This window comes from Panthera pardus, unplaced genomic scaffold, assembly GCF_024362965.1.
Source record: "Panthera pardus isolate Hobbes unplaced genomic scaffold, ASM2436296v1 HiC_scaffold_4, whole genome shotgun sequence".
NCBI lineage: Eukaryota > Metazoa > Chordata > Mammalia > Carnivora > Felidae > Panthera > Panthera pardus.
Genome location: NW_026526969.1, coordinates 2,396,075 through 2,412,863, shown reverse-complemented (window position 1 = coordinate 2,412,863; position 16,789 = coordinate 2,396,075). Strand labels below are relative to the sequence as shown.

The window sequence follows — 16,789 nt, the reverse complement described above, 5'->3', positions numbered from 1 at the left end:
AAGATTTTTGGAGCCATCCAAGAGGGATTTCTTATTTATTCTTTTCAAATTTCAATGTTTATTTTTTTGAGAGTCAGGGAAACAAAGCAAGGGAGGGGCAGAGAGAGAAGGAGACACAGAATCTGAAGCAGGCTCCAGGCTCTGAGCGGTCAGCACAGAGCCGGCTGCGGGGCTCGAACCCACGGACCGTGAGATCATGGCCTGAGCGGAAGTTGGATGCTTAACCGACTGAGCCACCCAGACACCCCAGAGGGGTTTCTTATTTTAAAGTCAAAATAGGGCTCCTGGTGAGCCGGCCACATGGCCTCGGAGGTGTAGTTTTGTTGGTCTTACAAGCCGGACTGGGGCAAGTGGGGGTAGACAGATGGCAGTCGCTGATTGAGGGAGGGAGGTCACCCACCCCTCTGGGAGCCTCTGGTTACCGGGCAGTGGATGACTCCGTAAATGGGTCCTTCAGTCTTTGTGTCTGTGGTTTAAATGGCCCGGTGGGTTCCTTCCGGGCCTGAGAATTTACTCAGCAGGAAGACCCTCTTCAATTCAGTTCCATCATTTGTACAAGCTGCTGGACTTTGTCCAGAGTGTCCTTTCTTCTATCAAGATATGCAAGTCACTAAAGAGTTCCACCAACCTGGAGTGCCTTGGTGCCATCTGATTTCGTAAACAGCTGGCATGCAATAAATATGGAACTGATTACGGTTTTCGCATATCCAACATATGCCAGGCAGGATTTTGACTTTTTGGTGTCAGTGACCACATTGAGAATCTGGTAGAAGTTAGGGCTCTTGTCCCCAGAAAAACGTCCATATGACACACACGCACGATTCTTTTTAAGTTTATTTATTTTGAGAGAGAGAGAGAGTATATGTGAGTGGGGGAGGGGCAGAGAGGGAGAGAATCCCAAGCAGGCTCTGCACTGTCAGCACAGAGCCTGTTGCAGGGCTTGAACTCACGAACCGCGAGATCATGACCTGAGCGGAAGTCAAGAGTCTGACACTTAACCGACTGAGCCACACGGGCAACCCCCCCACCCCCCACGCACAAATTTTTGTATTGGTTTGTGTTTATGGACTTTCTGAAGTCTTTCCTGGGCACCCCTTGGGGGGAGAAGCTGGTTAGGTCCATGGAATAAAGAATTAAGGATCCAGGAGCACCTGGGTGGCTCAGTCAGTTAAGACTTCGGCTCGGGTCATGATCTCGCGGTTTGTGAGGTTGAGCCCCGCGTCAGGCTCTGTGCTGACAGCTCAGAGCCTGGAGTCTGCTCCGATTCTGTGTCTCCGCCTCTCTCTGCCCCTCCCTGCTCATGCTCTGCCTCTTTCTGTCTCTCCATACTAATAAATAAACAAAAAATTTTAAAAGAACTAAGGATCCAGTTCAAGTTAGATACCTACCAACTGGTAATGTCTCCCAGCTTTGGGTAACGTCGTTTTCCCTAAACACGCTCTCTTGCTTGGGTGCATGGGTGGGAGAAAGAAGACGGTGAGCCTGATTCAGAGGTCAGGTATTGCTAGGCTGGGGGCAGTGGGAGAATATGTATATATGAGGATGTGTGAACTGTGGCCACCACTGGGAATGTGTTTGAAGTATACAAGTAACCAGAACGAAAGAACAACCAGGAAGGGTAGAGAAGGAACTCAGGAGGGGATGGCAGCGCTCAGATACTTGGAAGGGAGAGAAGGGTTGCTGGTGTCTGGAGAGAATATTCGTTTGGGATCGTGAGTGGGACATTTCTGAGCAGGACTGCAGGAATGGAGCACTTCTCTGGGAAGACAGTGCTTAGGATGGGAGCCTGACAGCGGATCTCTCACGGAGTCTAGGGTGTTGGATGTCATTGACGAATGTATGCACGTGGAAGGTGAGGAGAGAAGCCTGTCTGCTGCATGATAAGATCATTGGTTAATTTGCGCCAGGGATCCCTCCGGCTTCAGAGGGAGAAAAGAAGTCTCTCTGAAGTTGAATCTTGCCTGGAAACGTCTCCATTGCTCCGAGGGGGGTTCTGCTGCTACTTTGCTTCCTGTCTCCTACTCCCAAACAGGCACCTGCTTGGGAGCCTGACCCACCTGGCTTGAGAGCCAGTTACCTCCGCGGGACCCTAGCCCAGTGCCTCGGCCTCCCTAGCTTCCGTCTGGCAGCTGAGTAAATGTTGGAAAATTAGCTTTGCAGAAGCTTCCACTGATTGTGCCAGCTTCCCTCTGGGTACTCAGGGACAGGTACAGTGGGGACCCTGCCTGCCCCAGTGCCTGTCATGTCACACAGCTGCTCAGTAACTCAGGTTTCTACCCTCTCTGTTCCTTTCACGCCCAACACCGGTGGCGAGAAATGGTCCCTTGGGGCTTCTGGACGTGGCTTTTTCATCGAACTGCTTTGTGTTCACTTTCTGCAGGTGATATAAAGCAAAACCAACAAGATCCAATTGAACTCGGGCACAGAGTTCCAAGGGAATGAAAATTTAAAAATCTGTTATATTTTTCAGGCACCCTTCTGTTAAAAATTGATATCTAAAATAATAAATAAGCAACAAAGCCAGCCCGCACACCAAAGACCCAGTAGTAAAAAAGAAATAACTTCAGTGCGATAGAAATGGTGAGGTGGAAACCACCAGATTCATGGCCCTCTACTGCCCAGCCTTATTTGTTCGGCAGCCTCCTTTCTTTTTTTAGGCCCAAGGAATTAAGTGGATCAAGAAGGGTCTTTGAATTCCAGCCTTTCCAGCTCCTGGCTTGGGGAAGAGGAAGAGATCCGGGAAATCCAGTAGCCCAGATGGGCTTCTTAGGATAAAATGAGGGTGGACACAGAAACCGTGACTTGGACGACTAGAATTTTCACTCGGAGAGAACCCACCCAGCCCGCTAACGCGCGGCCTGGCTCCCAAAGTAACAGAATCCGAGTCTCCAGGCCAGATTTTCCCTCTAGCCATTCCCGGCCACGCAAAGCGGAGCTGCGAGCACACAGAAAGGGATGTCTTCATCGCCTCCCAGGATGGAACAAACCCGCCTGCTCGGGGAGTGCTGAGAACCAGAGGGTCCCTCCGACGCCGCCAGCAGCCGGCATGACTTGACTGCCCCCATCCCGCGCAGTCCCTGCTCTCCGGGCGCCCCCACCCTTTCCGGGTGCGCGCGCACGAGCGGGCGAGCCGGGGAGCTGTGCGCCTGGCAGCCTGCGGGTGGCGGCGGCCGACAGGCTCGCGGGGAGAGGGGTGGCCAGGGGCGGCGGAGGAGGAGCTGGCGTTGCAGCCGGTCCCCTCGGGCCGCGCCCCGCCCTCCGCCGCCACCTGCGCGTCCCCTCCGGGCTCTCCAACCCCCGGGCCAGGGCCGCGTGGGCTGTCGGTGCCGCAGCGGCCGTATCACTGCGTCCGCCAATTAGGACACTCGGCGTTTGGCTCCGTGGCGCGCGGGACGAGCCGAGCTGCCCGTTCTGGCGAGCGGAGGGGGCGCCGGCGCGCGTCCCTGCCCGCCGCGCTCCCCGCGACGTTTTCGGCGGGGGTAGAGAACTGCTGTGACTTTTGAGGTCCTACTCCTCCTTCCGGCCGGCCTCGCGACGCGCCAGCTCGGAGCGAGGCCAGTGTGACCGGCAGGGCCCGAAGGCTCACTGCGTGAGGTTGGGGCTTGGAACGCGTCCGGGCGCCCGCGGCGCTGTGCGCGCTGGTGAGTTTGGTGGCGGGGTGGGGTATCCCCGGCGCGAGGGGCGGAGAGGACGTCGCGCTCTGCCCCTTGGTCCGCCCCCTAGTGCTGCCCCCACTTTGAGAGTAATTGAGACTTGAGCGTGACTGCGGAGCCGCGAGGATGCGGGCTCCGGGCGCGGGCTTTCCCTCTGCCCGGCGTGATGGAGCGGGTCGCTGAGCGGAACAAAGGCGCCCGCCCCGGGGAGCGGGTCCTGGGCTGAAGACCGCGGGCCGCGCGCCGCGACGGCCGCCTGCGGACGAGGGTGGTGGCCGTGTGGCCCGAGGCGCGGCGCGCTCCCCCGCGGGCGGGCGGCAAACCCTGAGCCCGGCACCTGCGCGCCACTCCCGGGCTTCGCTCCCGGCGGCCCGAGGAACAGCCGCGAGCCACTTGCTGGTGCCGCGGAGAGACCCACGGCCCCCGGCCCTTCGCCGAGAAGCCGAGGCGCCCGGAAGGGGCCGCGAGCCGTGAACTGAGCAGGCGTCTCCGGGAGCACTTCTGCACACCGAGGGCTTCCATGGGAGCGATTTCGCTCTCCCCCTGACCGCCCGGTCCTCCCAACCGTCTCCGCTGCCGGGAGCATCCGCGCTGTGGGGCCGGGAGCCGCGGGGCTCCCCGCCGGCAGTCGGGAGTGTGAGGCTCGCACGGCTCCCCGGCAGCTCCGCGCCTCGCGGGAGCCCGAGGGGGCGCGGGTCCGGGGCGCGGGCCGGCCGGGCGTGTTTGATGGCTTCACTGAGAAGAGTCAAAGTGCTGCTGGTGTTGAACTTGATCGCGGTGGCCGGCTTCGTGCTCTTCCTGGCCAAGTGCCGGCCCATCGCGGTGCGCAGCGGAGACGCCTTCCACGAGATCCGGCCGCGCGCCGAGGCGGCCAACCTTAGCGCGCACAGCGCCAGCCCCATCCAGGATGCGGTCTTGAAGCGCCTCTCGCTGCTCGAGGACATCGTCTACCGGCAACTGAATGGTAAGGAGGTGCGCCGGCGCCTACGGGGGCTCTGCGCGGGCGGGCCGGGCACCGGTAAACCCCTGGGGCCCTTGGCGCGGTGGGGGAGAGCCGGCGCCTCCTGGCTCCCGCAGGCTCCCTCTCACCCCTTCCTGCCCTGTCTTGGCCGGGGAGGCCGGGGCTGCTGGAAAGAATTACCTGCTTCTACTGTGCCCCAGCTGTAAGTTTGCTTTTATTGTGGAAACATGTCAGTACGGCTGGCTCCGGGTCCCCGCGTGCGGGAATCATTACCTGGCGACTCCAGCCCGAGTGCAGAAACTAGTCGCGCGGCCAACTGGGACCGGAGGCGCAGGCCGACTTGGAGAAAATAGCTCTTGCAGCTTTTAGCGTTTGGTGGGGTCAGACAGGGAGGGACGTTGGCGGGCTTAAATGTCTGCAAAGTCAAGGCCTCAGGTCTGGAGCTAATGCGCTTCGGTAGTAAGTTGGATGAATATGTCATCTCTGCGAGAGGCGGGGTGCACAGCGAATACGGAGGACTCCTCCCTTCCTGCTGCCTTGGTGGAGGCTGCTGTTAAAAACACACCCCGTTTCTCGCCCAGAGCTGCCCGAGGGCGAATGTTACAGTTCGCTGGTGGGTCGGGAGGCAGCGTTTCAGAGCGTAGCAGTTAATGACAGTTGTCAGAATCTGCCCCATCTAAAATGTTCTCTTCAGCGCTGGGCGAGCAGGGGAAGACTTAATGTGCCCTGGTCACACCTGGTCCAGGGACTGATGGGTCACTGGACGCTTGCTGTCCCCAAGGTCAGAGTATTACCTACCCGGAGTGCAAGCAGCTCTCCAGGGTCCACAGGGCTGGTATCCAAGGCAGACCCCAAGGCTGCCACCCCCCTTCCGGAGCTTCTAACTCATGTTCTCATAAGAGTTCCAGAACGACAAGTCATTGCAAAAGAAGGAGGGTATCAGATAGTTCTCTCCCTGCACCCCGGGGAGATCCCTGCTGGGTCCTTCTAGGCGGGCTGTGGTCAGATCCCTGCGCGCCCTTTGACGTAACCCTGTGGTCTTCTTAATGTCCTGTAACAAGTATCCAGGGGATGCTTTGAACTTGTATCTGCCCTGGGGAGCTGCAGTCCCCCGTTCGTTTCCGGACAAAGTAGGAGCGTATGGTGTGCGCCTTATGATTCTGCACGGATACCTGCTATAGACCCACCCGGAGGACCCAAAAGAGAGAGTGCGAGAAAGCCTGGGTCTCGCCGTCAGGCTGCACTTAGGGACACAAATTATTTTAGTATTGGTTTCAGTTAGGAAACAAAATATGGTATAGCTACACCCCCAAATGCCTCAGAGAGGAATAATAAAATTCGAAATGGTACTTACTAAGTGCACAGACATGCAGGGACTCATTAAGCCTTTATAGCAATCCTAGGAGGTAGTAGCTGACACTGCCCGCTAAGGAGCTTGGCCACAGTCAGGGGGTGAACTTGGACGGTCTGTTCCAGAATTGAGGTTCTTAGCTGCTACATCAGCCTGCCTCAGTTTTTGGCACGTGTCAGAGTCAGATGGAGGGCCCATTAAGACACGGGTTTCAAGGGCGCCTGGGCAGCTCAGTGGGCTGAGCGTCAGACTTTTGATTTCGGCCCAGGTCATGACCTCGCGGTTCATGGGATCGAGCCCCACATCAGGCTCTGAGCTGATGGTGCGGAGCCTACGTGGAATTCTCTCTCTCTCTCTCTCTCTCTCTCTCTCTCTCTCTCTGTGTCTCTGTGCCCCTCTCCTGCTCTCTCTCTGTCTGTCTGTCTCTGTCAAAGTAAATAAACATTAAAAAAGAAAAAAAAAAAAGACATAGGTTTCTAGGCCTCACCCCCAGAGCCTCTGATTCAGTAGGCCGGGGGTGGGGGCCCGAGACTTTGCATCTCGGCTAGCTGTGGCCAGGACTGTGGCCCGCTCCCTACACTGAGCAAGCAAAGAGGAAAATCCATTCTCCCAAGGCCACTTGGGTCCATCTGGGTGGGGGAGGGGGGAGGAACTTCTGAGAAGCCAGGAGCCTGCTTCAGACGGGCTGGGAGTCTGGCTTCTTTGCCCGTGTGCTCTTCTGTCTTGTTAGCAATTCCCTGGGGGCTTAGGGGTACAAGCCCTTTATTTCTCAGGAATTAATGGGGGCCTCTGGGAGCCTGGCACCGGGCATAGCATAGGAACAAGGCCACTTGGGTCCAGCCCTTTGGGTATGAGGTGGGAGCTGGCATTGTCAAGGTTGCTGAGCTTTCTCAAACCTTCCCGTGGACTCCTATGGAGTTCCGACAGGAGGGACTCAGGGACGGCTCCGCCTCCCCCCGGCCGTGAGCACCGCTACCCCTAGGGGTTACTCACTCTTGGGACAGGTTTGTTCCGCGTCCCGAGAGGGGGCCTGCTGGGCTGGGCAGCCAGGGTGACCCAGGCTTCCTCAGAAGCCAAGTGTCCAAGTCCTGAGTCCTGCCTTTTGCAAAAAACGGTTACAGGTTGTTATCCTTCTTACAGGCTGAGAAGGACACTTTATTTATTTATTTTTTAATGTTTATTTCTTTTTGAGAGAGAGAGAGAGAGAGAGACAGAGCGTGAGTGGGTGAGGGGCAGAGAGAGAGGGAGACACAGAATCCGAAGCAGGGTCTAGGCTCTGAGCTGCCAGCACAGAGCTCGACGCGGGGCTTGAACCCGTGAACTGCGACATCGTGACCTGAGCGAAGTCGGGCGCTCAACCGGCTGAGCCACCCAGGTGCCCCGAGAAGGACACTTTAAAGAGAAGGCCGAGATGCTGGTATGGAGGGGAAGCTCACAGAGAGAGAGAGGAGCTCGTTTGTTCCCCTCCAGGCTCTGTCTTGCACCTGTGTTCCCATTTCTTTCCGCGAGGGCCCCACTGCTGCCCCCTGATGTTGTGGCCGTACCCTCTGCCCAGGGCACTGCCCTTGGTCTCTTGCCCGCCTTCCACCCAGCACACATGGCTCCAGCTACCTGATTGGGAAGCACCCCTTCCCGAGGACCCAGCTTCCGGTGGCTTTCTGTTTCCTCAGGAATCACGGGCAAGCCTGGAGGCCGCCACCGCCCCAACCAGCGTGTCCCACGCTCCCACCCTTGCCCAGTACCTTCCGCCTCTTCCGGCCAGACTGACCTGCTTGCTGGGATGCCCCACATTTGCCTTAGGATCGTAGCCTCCACCTTTCAGCCCCAGCCTTCGAGAAGTTGTCTGGGTGTGCCGTCCCTGCTCCCTTTCTATATTCCTCCATCCTTGAAAGTTTGGCTCACGGTCCTTGCCCTGGAGGCGGGAGTAGGGTCGTGCCAGGCCACGTGTCTGAGCTCTTCCTGGTCCGAGTTGCTTGAGGTTTGCTTGTCAGCACTGCTTTGTAACCCTGGCTTATATTCTTGTGCCTACGTGGGTTTATCTTTTGAGTCCAGCACTGGGTGGTAGGCTTTTTAAGGGCTTGAACCATATTTCGGACTTTTTAGTAACACTTATATCCTTCAAGCATCTCTTGCAGCACCTTGTATGGGATGTGGGCACCTAAGGTTTATGGGTTGATTAATTGGGCAGTAGGTATACATAGGAGGTAAACAGTAGACACAGAGGAAATACTCTGGACACTGTCGTGGCTGGATTGGGCTGCGTGGATGTGGTGAGGGGGAAGGGGCTGGAAAGACATGGCTGGGGAGACTGAGCGTGAGGAAACCATCTTGCCTCTGGCATCTCCCTGCCACCATCTTGCCTGGGCCATCTTGAGGCTGATCTGGTCCTTCCCCCGCCTGCCCGAAGGGCTCCAGATCCTTCCGAAGGGCTTGGAAGTCAAGCAGTTGTCTAGAATAGACAGCAACGCCTTTCGGTATGTTTTCTTTCCATGTGTGATTTTATAATATGAATATGGGTTTATATCCCCCCCCTTTTTTTTTGTAGGAGAAAATTAATTCGTGTTTATTGTGGAGACTTGGAAAATCTAAAAGACTTGCACGAAAGACAGTAATGCTGTGTTTAAAGTATCTTAAGAAATGGCGGCTTGGTACCAGCATTAGGAAAAATGGACCTAGGGATGGACAGATTTCTTGTTAGAATTCTCCTGGAGCTCTGTACTTGACTTGGGACTTTCTTGTCACCTTGTGAGGAAATTATTTGCTTCTCCCATTTTAGAGCTGAGCAAAGGGTGAGAAACAGAGATACCGTGCGACTTGGCCGCGATGACATAGGCGGAGAAGGGCAGAGCCAAGATTTCACGAATATCACGGTACTTGTCTCCAGCCCAGCGCCCTCCCGAGGAGTCAGGGTGAAGAGGGAGGACGGGTGTGATGTTTCACTTGCCCCCCCCTTCCCCCCCATGCAAGCACCGGGCTCTGGCTGGGCACCCCCTCCCTCATCACGCCCCTGTGCAGTGAGACGGAAGGGCGCGTGTCGCTGCTCCACTAAGCCCGGGGCAGCTCTGTCATCGGAGGAAATGCAATCGATTCCGGGTAGGTTCCAAATTTAGATTTTCAGAAGGATATTGAGCAGAAGCAGGGTTGCTTGAAGAAATTGAAAATCTTTGCGGGAACAGAGGGAAGTCAAAATTACCTAACCGAGTCCTGCCCCCAAGCCCCAGGAGGCAGACCGAGCTGTGGAACCCACCAACAGGTTCTCGGTCACCCGAGCGGGGCCCAGCCGGCCCGGTGCCTCCGGACGGAGGGACAGGGATGGAGATTTGCCCTCGTAGGCCTCCACGGGGGGCGGTGGGGGGGGAGTCAGCAAGAGAGGCTGGCATTTTGAAGGCATGTCTTCAAGGATGCCAGAGCCGGCCCGGAGCTGTTCCCCTGTGCTGCCGGGATACGGATGGGTGCGTGTGGACCCCCAGCGCTGGATGGGACCGGCGTTTGCTGTGGGAAGGAGGTAGGGGGGAAGGAGGAGAGGGCCAACGTTTGTGTTAAAAATCACTCACTGCGATGAGTGTCAGGAGGAAAGCGGAGGCAGCTGGAGCCTTCGTGGGCTGCCTGCAGGCAGGCCTCTGTGGCAGGCAGGAGCCCCAGCTTCGTGCACGGGGGGAAGGCTCACTCCCTTTCCCTCCGATGGCCTAGAAGCGTCTGCTGCAGCCAGCCCCTCCTGGAGACACGGGGAGCCCGCTCTTGGGCCGCCCTCAGACGCGGGCACAAGTGTGCTGGCCGGTCTGTGCGACAGGCAGCTTGCCAGGAGGTTCAGCTGCTGCCTGCCCGGCCCAGAGGTAGCGGGGAAGAGGCCGCCGTGTCATTCTCGAGGAAGAAATCCAACCCCCTGACCTTTGCTGTTGCCAAATCTGGAGTGTCCTTTGTGGACAGGAAGAAGGCTCGGTAATTAGAGCCAGACTTGACGACGAGAGGAAGGAGCGGGGACCTAGTAAGGCGTGTGTCAAATGAAGAAACTCCGAGATCGGAGAACCTGCAGGTCTTTTTTTTTTTTTTTTTTTTAAGATACAAAATTGGAACGGGGCACCCGGGTAGCTCAGTCGGTTGAGCGTCCAACTTGGGCTCAGGTCATGATCTCAAAGTTCGTGAGATCGAGCCCCGTGTCGGGCTCTGTGCTGACCGCTCGGAGCCCGGAGCCTGCTTCGGATTCTGTGTCTCCCTCTCTCTGTGCCCCTCCCGCGGTCACGCTCTGTCTCTGTGTTAAAAATAAATAAACGTTTAAAAACATGAAAAAAATATATAAAATCGGAAGAAAGTGTGTTCACTGGGGCATCAGGCAGACTGCACTGGATTACTGATTCCGTCCCGTGTTAGCTGTGTGACCTCGGACAAATCACTTCACCTCTCGGCTGTGACATGGGGCCCTTGTGAGTCGGGATGAAATGGAATTTGGAAGGTGCGGCCCGAGCCCTGGGGCCCCGTGTGTGGCACCTGGGAGATCACAGACACCTGGAGGGAAGGGACCCTGCTGGCCAGCCCCCCGCCCCGCCCCCCACATCCCTGATGTGGGAACTGCACTGGCCCCTCATCAGTGCTCAGCAGATATTTCCGGCCCGAACGGGTGAACCGCTAGCCGTGCTCTGTGGCAGAGCGTGGTCACAGTTATCTGTGACATAAGGCTCCAAAGGGGTAAAAGGAGGTCCTTTGCCGTCTCACTCGCTTGGTCTCTGATTTAATTGGACTCCGTCTCTCTTCCGGTGTTTGTCGGAGGCCGCATTCCGTTTCCTTCTTCCTCCTCCTTTCTTCCTCTCCCTCTTCTCCTTCTACAGACGATGCCTTTGGGTGACGCGCTTGAGGCCTAGGAGATCTGTGTGCCTCAGATCCCGTTGTAGAACATGCTGGTCCTTCACGTGTGTGAGGAGCGCTTCCTCACCGCCGGGCGTGGGCGGGAGGCCCGCACACAGAGAGGGGCAGACGTCCGTGGTCTCCTTGGAAAGGTGCGTTTGTGGTTTTAACAGGTGCACGCACTAGGTTCTGGAAGAGTGTTGGCACAAGTGTGGAAGGACGGAGGCGCGGACTCGCCCACGGGAGGTGCTTAGCCGGCAAGGGCTCAGCTTGAACAGGAGAACTCAGAAACTTGGGACACGGGGACCCGAGGACGCAGGTGGGGAGAGCACCCCGGGGCCTGAGGTGGAAGCAAGTCACAGAAGACAGTCCGGGCCCGGGAGCGGGAATCCGCAGGGGGGCTGGCGTGGGGAGCAGTGTAGAGGCACACGCATGCGGGGATCTAAGGCAGGCCGCGTGGCGGGGGAGCTGGTTCGGAGGGCCAGGTGGAGACTGCTTTGAGCCCCAGGCTGGCTTGGACTTAATTCTGTAGACATGGGGGGTGGGGGGGGGGGGACTGGGTGACCCGGGGCACCACGGCGACGTAAGAGAACTGATGTCACGGTTCTGTGCCAAATCGGTGGGAAAGTGGGTTAAGATCCAGTGGTGGGTATGAGGTGCCTCTGCTACAAGACGCAGCTGGCCCTCCGAGCTTCAGAGGCCGGGGTGCTCCTCCCTTTGGAGCCCTGTCCTTGGCCGCATCCTGTGCCAAGAGCCAACACCTGGAATTGCCCCCTCCGGAAAATCCGAAGCCTTCCTCAGCCGGAGCCCTGCGCGCTCCCCTTGAGCTTGCTCTCCCCTCGCCTCCCCTGCTGCTCTCCTTGTGGAACCTCCCAGCCCCCTCCGCCTCCCTCCAGTCTTCTCCAGCTCAGCTCCCTGCAGGCACCATCCTTCCGCATCCAGCCTGCAGGGCCGCTCCCCTGGCGAGCCCGTCGGGAATCCTTCTGGCGCCTGATCTCTGTGTCCTCTGCTCCGTTTACCTGTTGTCCCCCTCATCCTGAATCAGCTTATTCCCCGGGGAAAAGTCCCACCACGGCGAGGGGGGGCACCCTTAGGACGCACACCGTGCAGTCTTATGGTGGGAGGGGTGGGGGGGGGCGCAGCTTGTCCCGGCACTTCTGTTCCACATACCATACACCTTTCTGTTTCCCTGGCCAAGAGGCAGCCTAGGGGCTGGGAGACTCTGCGGAGGGTCATGGTGGGGATGAGGGGCTGGGGAGTTCTCTGCTCCAAGCCCAGTCTTGCCCTCCCCCTGCAGCTGTCTGCCTTTGTCTCAGCTGTGGCTGCTACGACAACGGTCCCCCCGGGCCTGCCTCCTGAGGCCACCACCCGGCCTCTGGGCCCTGCCACCCCACGGAGAGCCCTGTTGCAGGGCTGAACCTGCTTCCCTGGCTGGGGCCCAGGGGACCGAGAGATGGAACCCAGAAGTGCAGGAGAGCCAGCTCTCAGAGGGACGGCCTTTGACGGGGGTGGCGGGGGGGACAGAAGCTCCCTGCCTCAGCAAGGAACTTTCTCTCCCTCCCTCCTTTCCTGATGCCCTGTTGCACTCGCTTGGTGGAAGGACCTTCTTCTGCCTTAACTATTGCTCCTCGTAGGTCTTTAGACTGTTCTGACATATGGATGGCAATTGGCTTAGCCACTGATAGAAAAGTTCTCCCTTTTAATAATGTCCCTGTCATTGCTAACTGCGGAGCCTCAGCCTTGCCATGCATGAGAAATAAACCGCTGCCGTCATGACAGGCGGCCGCATCCAGACACCGACACATGAGCGAGCTGACGGTTAATAGGGGGCAGGATTCTCCAAGTGCCTCCTTCCATCCTGGCCCCAGACACGGTGGCTAATTGTGTGATTAGTGTTTACTGAGGGATGTCTAATGGCCATCCACGCCTTGTTAGGTGCTGTACCTCCCTGTAGAAAGAACACTGAACTAACGGGAGACCCGGGTTCTCGTTCTGCCGTCTTTCTAGGGACCGAAGTCTATGCATGTGTAAATGAGAGTTACGTGACTTTAACTCTCGGATTATGGGTCATACCCTTCTCTTCCTTCTCTTTGCATGGGTCTGCTTTTAGCCCCTGTTCGTCTCTGCCTCGCATCATCATGAATTGTGTATACGGCGGCGGACCCAAGAGTTTGCAAGAGAATACATTTTCTTTGTTTCTAAAAATCCTTCTCTAGGTCGTTTGGGAATCAATTGGCCATCAGGTGACTTGTTCTCTCTTAGCAAGGCCAGAAGTAGTGGCTTGGTTTGGCATCATGAGGTCGTCATGATGACGTAATGTCGGAGCTAATTGTATTTCTCTTGGTCTTCGTGGTGACAAGATGGCTGCTGCAATTCCAGTCATTGCCTCTCCGTACAAAGAAGGAAGGGGCCACGTCTGCTCCTGCTGTTGAATCAGGAGAGAAAATCTTTTCCAGAAGTGCCTCTGGCGTGCTCTGCGTGTGGTCCAGAAAGTGGTCACGTGACCGGCCTTTGCTTTCAGGGACTAGAAGATGGGACTCAGAAGTCCCGGAGAGCCAACTAGAGATCTCTAAGGGATGGCCTTTGATGGGGGCCAACAAAGAGCTCCGCCCTCAGCAGGGGAAGCTCCCTCCCTTCCAGAGAATAGTTGCTTTCCAGAGAGAGTATGGCGGAGGCAAAAGAGGAAAGACAGCATGGCATTTGCATTGGGAAGCCGTGGTGACTGTCAGCCCCTCCACACCCCCAAGTGCATTTTCAGTGAATATTAAAATGAAGCAAGAGTCTTTGCTAACTAAACGTCCATGAACTAGAATACTCAGATCCTAGGGTTAGCTTGGATTTGCCTTGAAGACATCTCACCGATTGAAAACGACCTCGCGTAGCCCTCTTTGGTCACTGCTAAGGTGCACATTTATGTGTCTCTGAAACGGAGATTCATTTTACGGTCAGTCATGTGTCATAGTTTAGTTGGTAGCATTTTTTTTTCTGCGAGTACATAAACATGGTAAAAAAAAGTTTAGAGTTGAAGGTGTCGTAGATTTGGGGAATGTCAAGTATTTGTATATGTGTGTAGTGTAGTTTACCCTACAAAGGATTTTTATCAGGCACGTAGTACGTATCAAGTGTTTTGTGTTACTTGACGGTACATCAGGTCTTCTTACACCATGAGGCCCGTTTTACCAACGAGGAGGCCGAAACTTTGAGAAGTAAGTGAGTTGTCCAGAGGCGCCTCTCTGTGTCTCCCTTTGTGCTGAGGTCGGTACTCGCCGACCCCTGGATGTGTGACCCAGTCCTGATCAGCGGCGGTGGCCGGACCGGGGATTGCGGAGTGGCGGGCCTGGGGGTGCAGTGACACAGTGGTGGCGGGGAACCTTCCTACCCTCAGGTTTTGCAGTTACCAGCGTGTAAGGTTGTAAAGCTGTTAGTTCTAGGGCTCTCAATTACGCTGCGAGAGCTTCAAATCCAGCCCATAATTAGAACAAAATGTGAGAAAAGTGAAATTGATATTAAGTTAATTAAAAGGCTTTGCTTATATTTGCAAGGAAATTAGTGCTGACAAGTGCACGTTGTTCGTTTCTTCTTCGTGTTGGGCAACCCTCGGCAGGCCTGAGGCAAGCTCTGTCCTCGGCTTCTGCCCTGTGCCCTCTCTACCGTCTAGTCTCCAATTTATTGGTATTCATGGTGGCTAAAGCCACCATGGCAAGCTCGGTGTGATCCTGTGAGGGTCATTCTTCAATGGAAACCAAGTCTTGAGTAGTAGTCACACCATCCAGCCGAGGGCCCCGGACCCAGAAGTGTGTAGACACATCCTCCCGAGAAGCTGATGCCATGAGCTGGTCCGCGGGTCTCTTGAGTCCAGAAGGGAGGCCCTTTGGCTCCAGTGCACCCTTCTTCTCATTCCCATTCACCATCCTGATCTGTGCTGGAGACTTGAGGTTGAGTATGTGGTGCGGAACTTTAGTTGGGAGCTCCTGGAAGGGAGGGACGAGTCTTTTTTACGACACTGTTTATACCAGATCAGGGTCTGCATTAGGGAAACGGACGTCAGGCAGCCCAGAACTTTCCTCGCCTCTAGCTGGGGAGGCAGAGCTAACGCCTTTGTTGGCCAAGGCATTTTCCTCTCCTCTTGGGCACACAGCTGATCTTCAGAAAGCCTCGCCTGCAGTTAAGTGGGGCCACGTGACTGAGTTCTCGCTAGAAGGCGGGTAGAAGGGATGTTCGTCGCCGGTGGGCCTGGTCCACAAAATCCCCTGCGGAGTCCACGCTTTATGTCATTACCTGCTAGTGGTGGCCTTGGAGTCCACCTCTTGGTGGGCTGTTAAGGTGGATGGATCCTTAGTCCCTGAACGACTATGTGGAACAGAGCACTATCCTCCACAGCTCTTTCTTGATGCCCTCATGCATCGGACCATTGTTTTAAGCCCTTGGGATCGTGGAGCTTCTCTGTTAGAGCAGCCAGTGTTAATTATCCTAATTCCATTAGGTAGGCCTACAACACTAGTCTCCCTAAAGGACAGTCCAGTCTCTCTACTCTGGGTCTCTGTCCTTGACCAATATGATCAACATGTACTGGTTGGGTTGAACAGTGAGTGGGGGTGGGGCAAGGTGGTTGGATTGAAATCTGTCTGGTTCTGGACTAGATTCTTTCTGTCTGGTCTCTTGGCTTTAAGAAAAGAGTCTTGTTCCTTAACGTCCCGGTGTTCTATTTACAGAATGATGGAATGATTGTAATCATCCCCTACTTATGCTCCATGTTGGAGCTGAGGGGTAAGTATTGAAATATAGCTAAGCTGTTTGCAATTATAAAGAACTAAATAATATATGCATTGTCTTCATTACGGCTTCTGCTGATAGGAACTGGCATTTTTCAAGAGGAGACAAACTGCAAAGGTTAGCTTAAGAATTAGCAATTTAAAAAAATCATGATCTTTGCTGCCGCTGCATTTTAAATCACGCAAACATTTATGTTTGTGCCAAAGTTCCACAATCTCTTCTAGAGCAATTACTGAAATGCATTCACAAGATAAAAATGGAGTTCAGGGAAGAATATTTAAGAGCCCTTTAATGATGTTACAAACTTTGCTAATTTGCCAAGTTGTTCTAAAATCCACTTTCCTTTTTTTTTTTTTTCTTTCCCCTGCCTCCCCGTCTTCCCGCAATTGAACTGATTCCAGAAGATTTGAGGAACGGGGCTGAAACTAATAGTAAAACACACAACTCTTATAACGTACCTTTTCAGGAGCTCCGTCTCTTCCTTCATCAGCCGAAGGGGAGCACTCAGGAAGATGTGAGCACCCCCGGGCTGTGTTTAGTTGCACAAAGCGGTTTGGGGAGAAGACAAAAGTCACACAGCAGTTACCAAATGGATGCTTTGAGTCAAAAGTCTTCTGCTGCTCTTCAGGAACTTGTGTTCCGTGACCCTTGGGGAAAAGTAGACTGCCCTATGTGTTCCTTCTCCCCCTCCTCCTCCCCCTCCTCCTCCCCCTCCTCCTCCTCCCCCTCCTCACTCAGAGGCCAACTTTGCACAACAGCAGCTGGTGACGGGCCTATGGTCCTTCCCCTCCCAGCCTCACTGCTAGGTGGGTGTCCCAGCTTCCTCTTTAGGACTTTGAGAACCCACATCTGTCCTCCTTCCCCACAAGAAAGGATCTCGTGTTAACGGTGCACAATTTTGTCAGAACGTGAGTTCATCGTTACCTCTCAGGGACGGTTCTATTGAAAGCCTCATCTTAGTAGAGACAGTTCGATGGCCCTGAATTCTGGACAAGAGCCAGATGGGTGGCCCCGGCCCCGCCAGCTGCTTCCCTAACCAGCTGATCTCCGGGGGGGGGGGGGCATTCGGTGGACTGAGCATGGGCTTTCGCGTTTGACGGATTTTTCTCGAACTTCCTCTTGGCTACGTAGCAAAGCCAGACCCAACCTTGGGTTTTGGGCGGCTCCGTGTTGCTGAGCCTCAGTTTACCCGTCGGGAAAAACAGCAGCTCC

At 55.6% G+C, this 16,789-nt stretch overlaps 1 protein-coding gene across 1 annotated transcript in view; it reads left to right on the top strand.

Annotated features, from left to right (window-relative positions):
• The first annotated feature begins 2,922 nt into the window (after positions 1-2,922).
• GALNT17 (polypeptide N-acetylgalactosaminyltransferase 17) overlaps positions 2,923-16,789 on the top strand; it is a 446,372-nt gene continuing 432,505 nt past the window's right edge. The window contains exon 1 of the mRNA XM_019421727.2: positions 2,923-4,617. Coding sequence (XP_019277272.1) covers positions 4,380-4,617 — 238 coding nt within the window. The 5' untranslated portion in view covers positions 2,923-4,379. The remainder of the gene's footprint in view (positions 4,618-16,789) is intronic.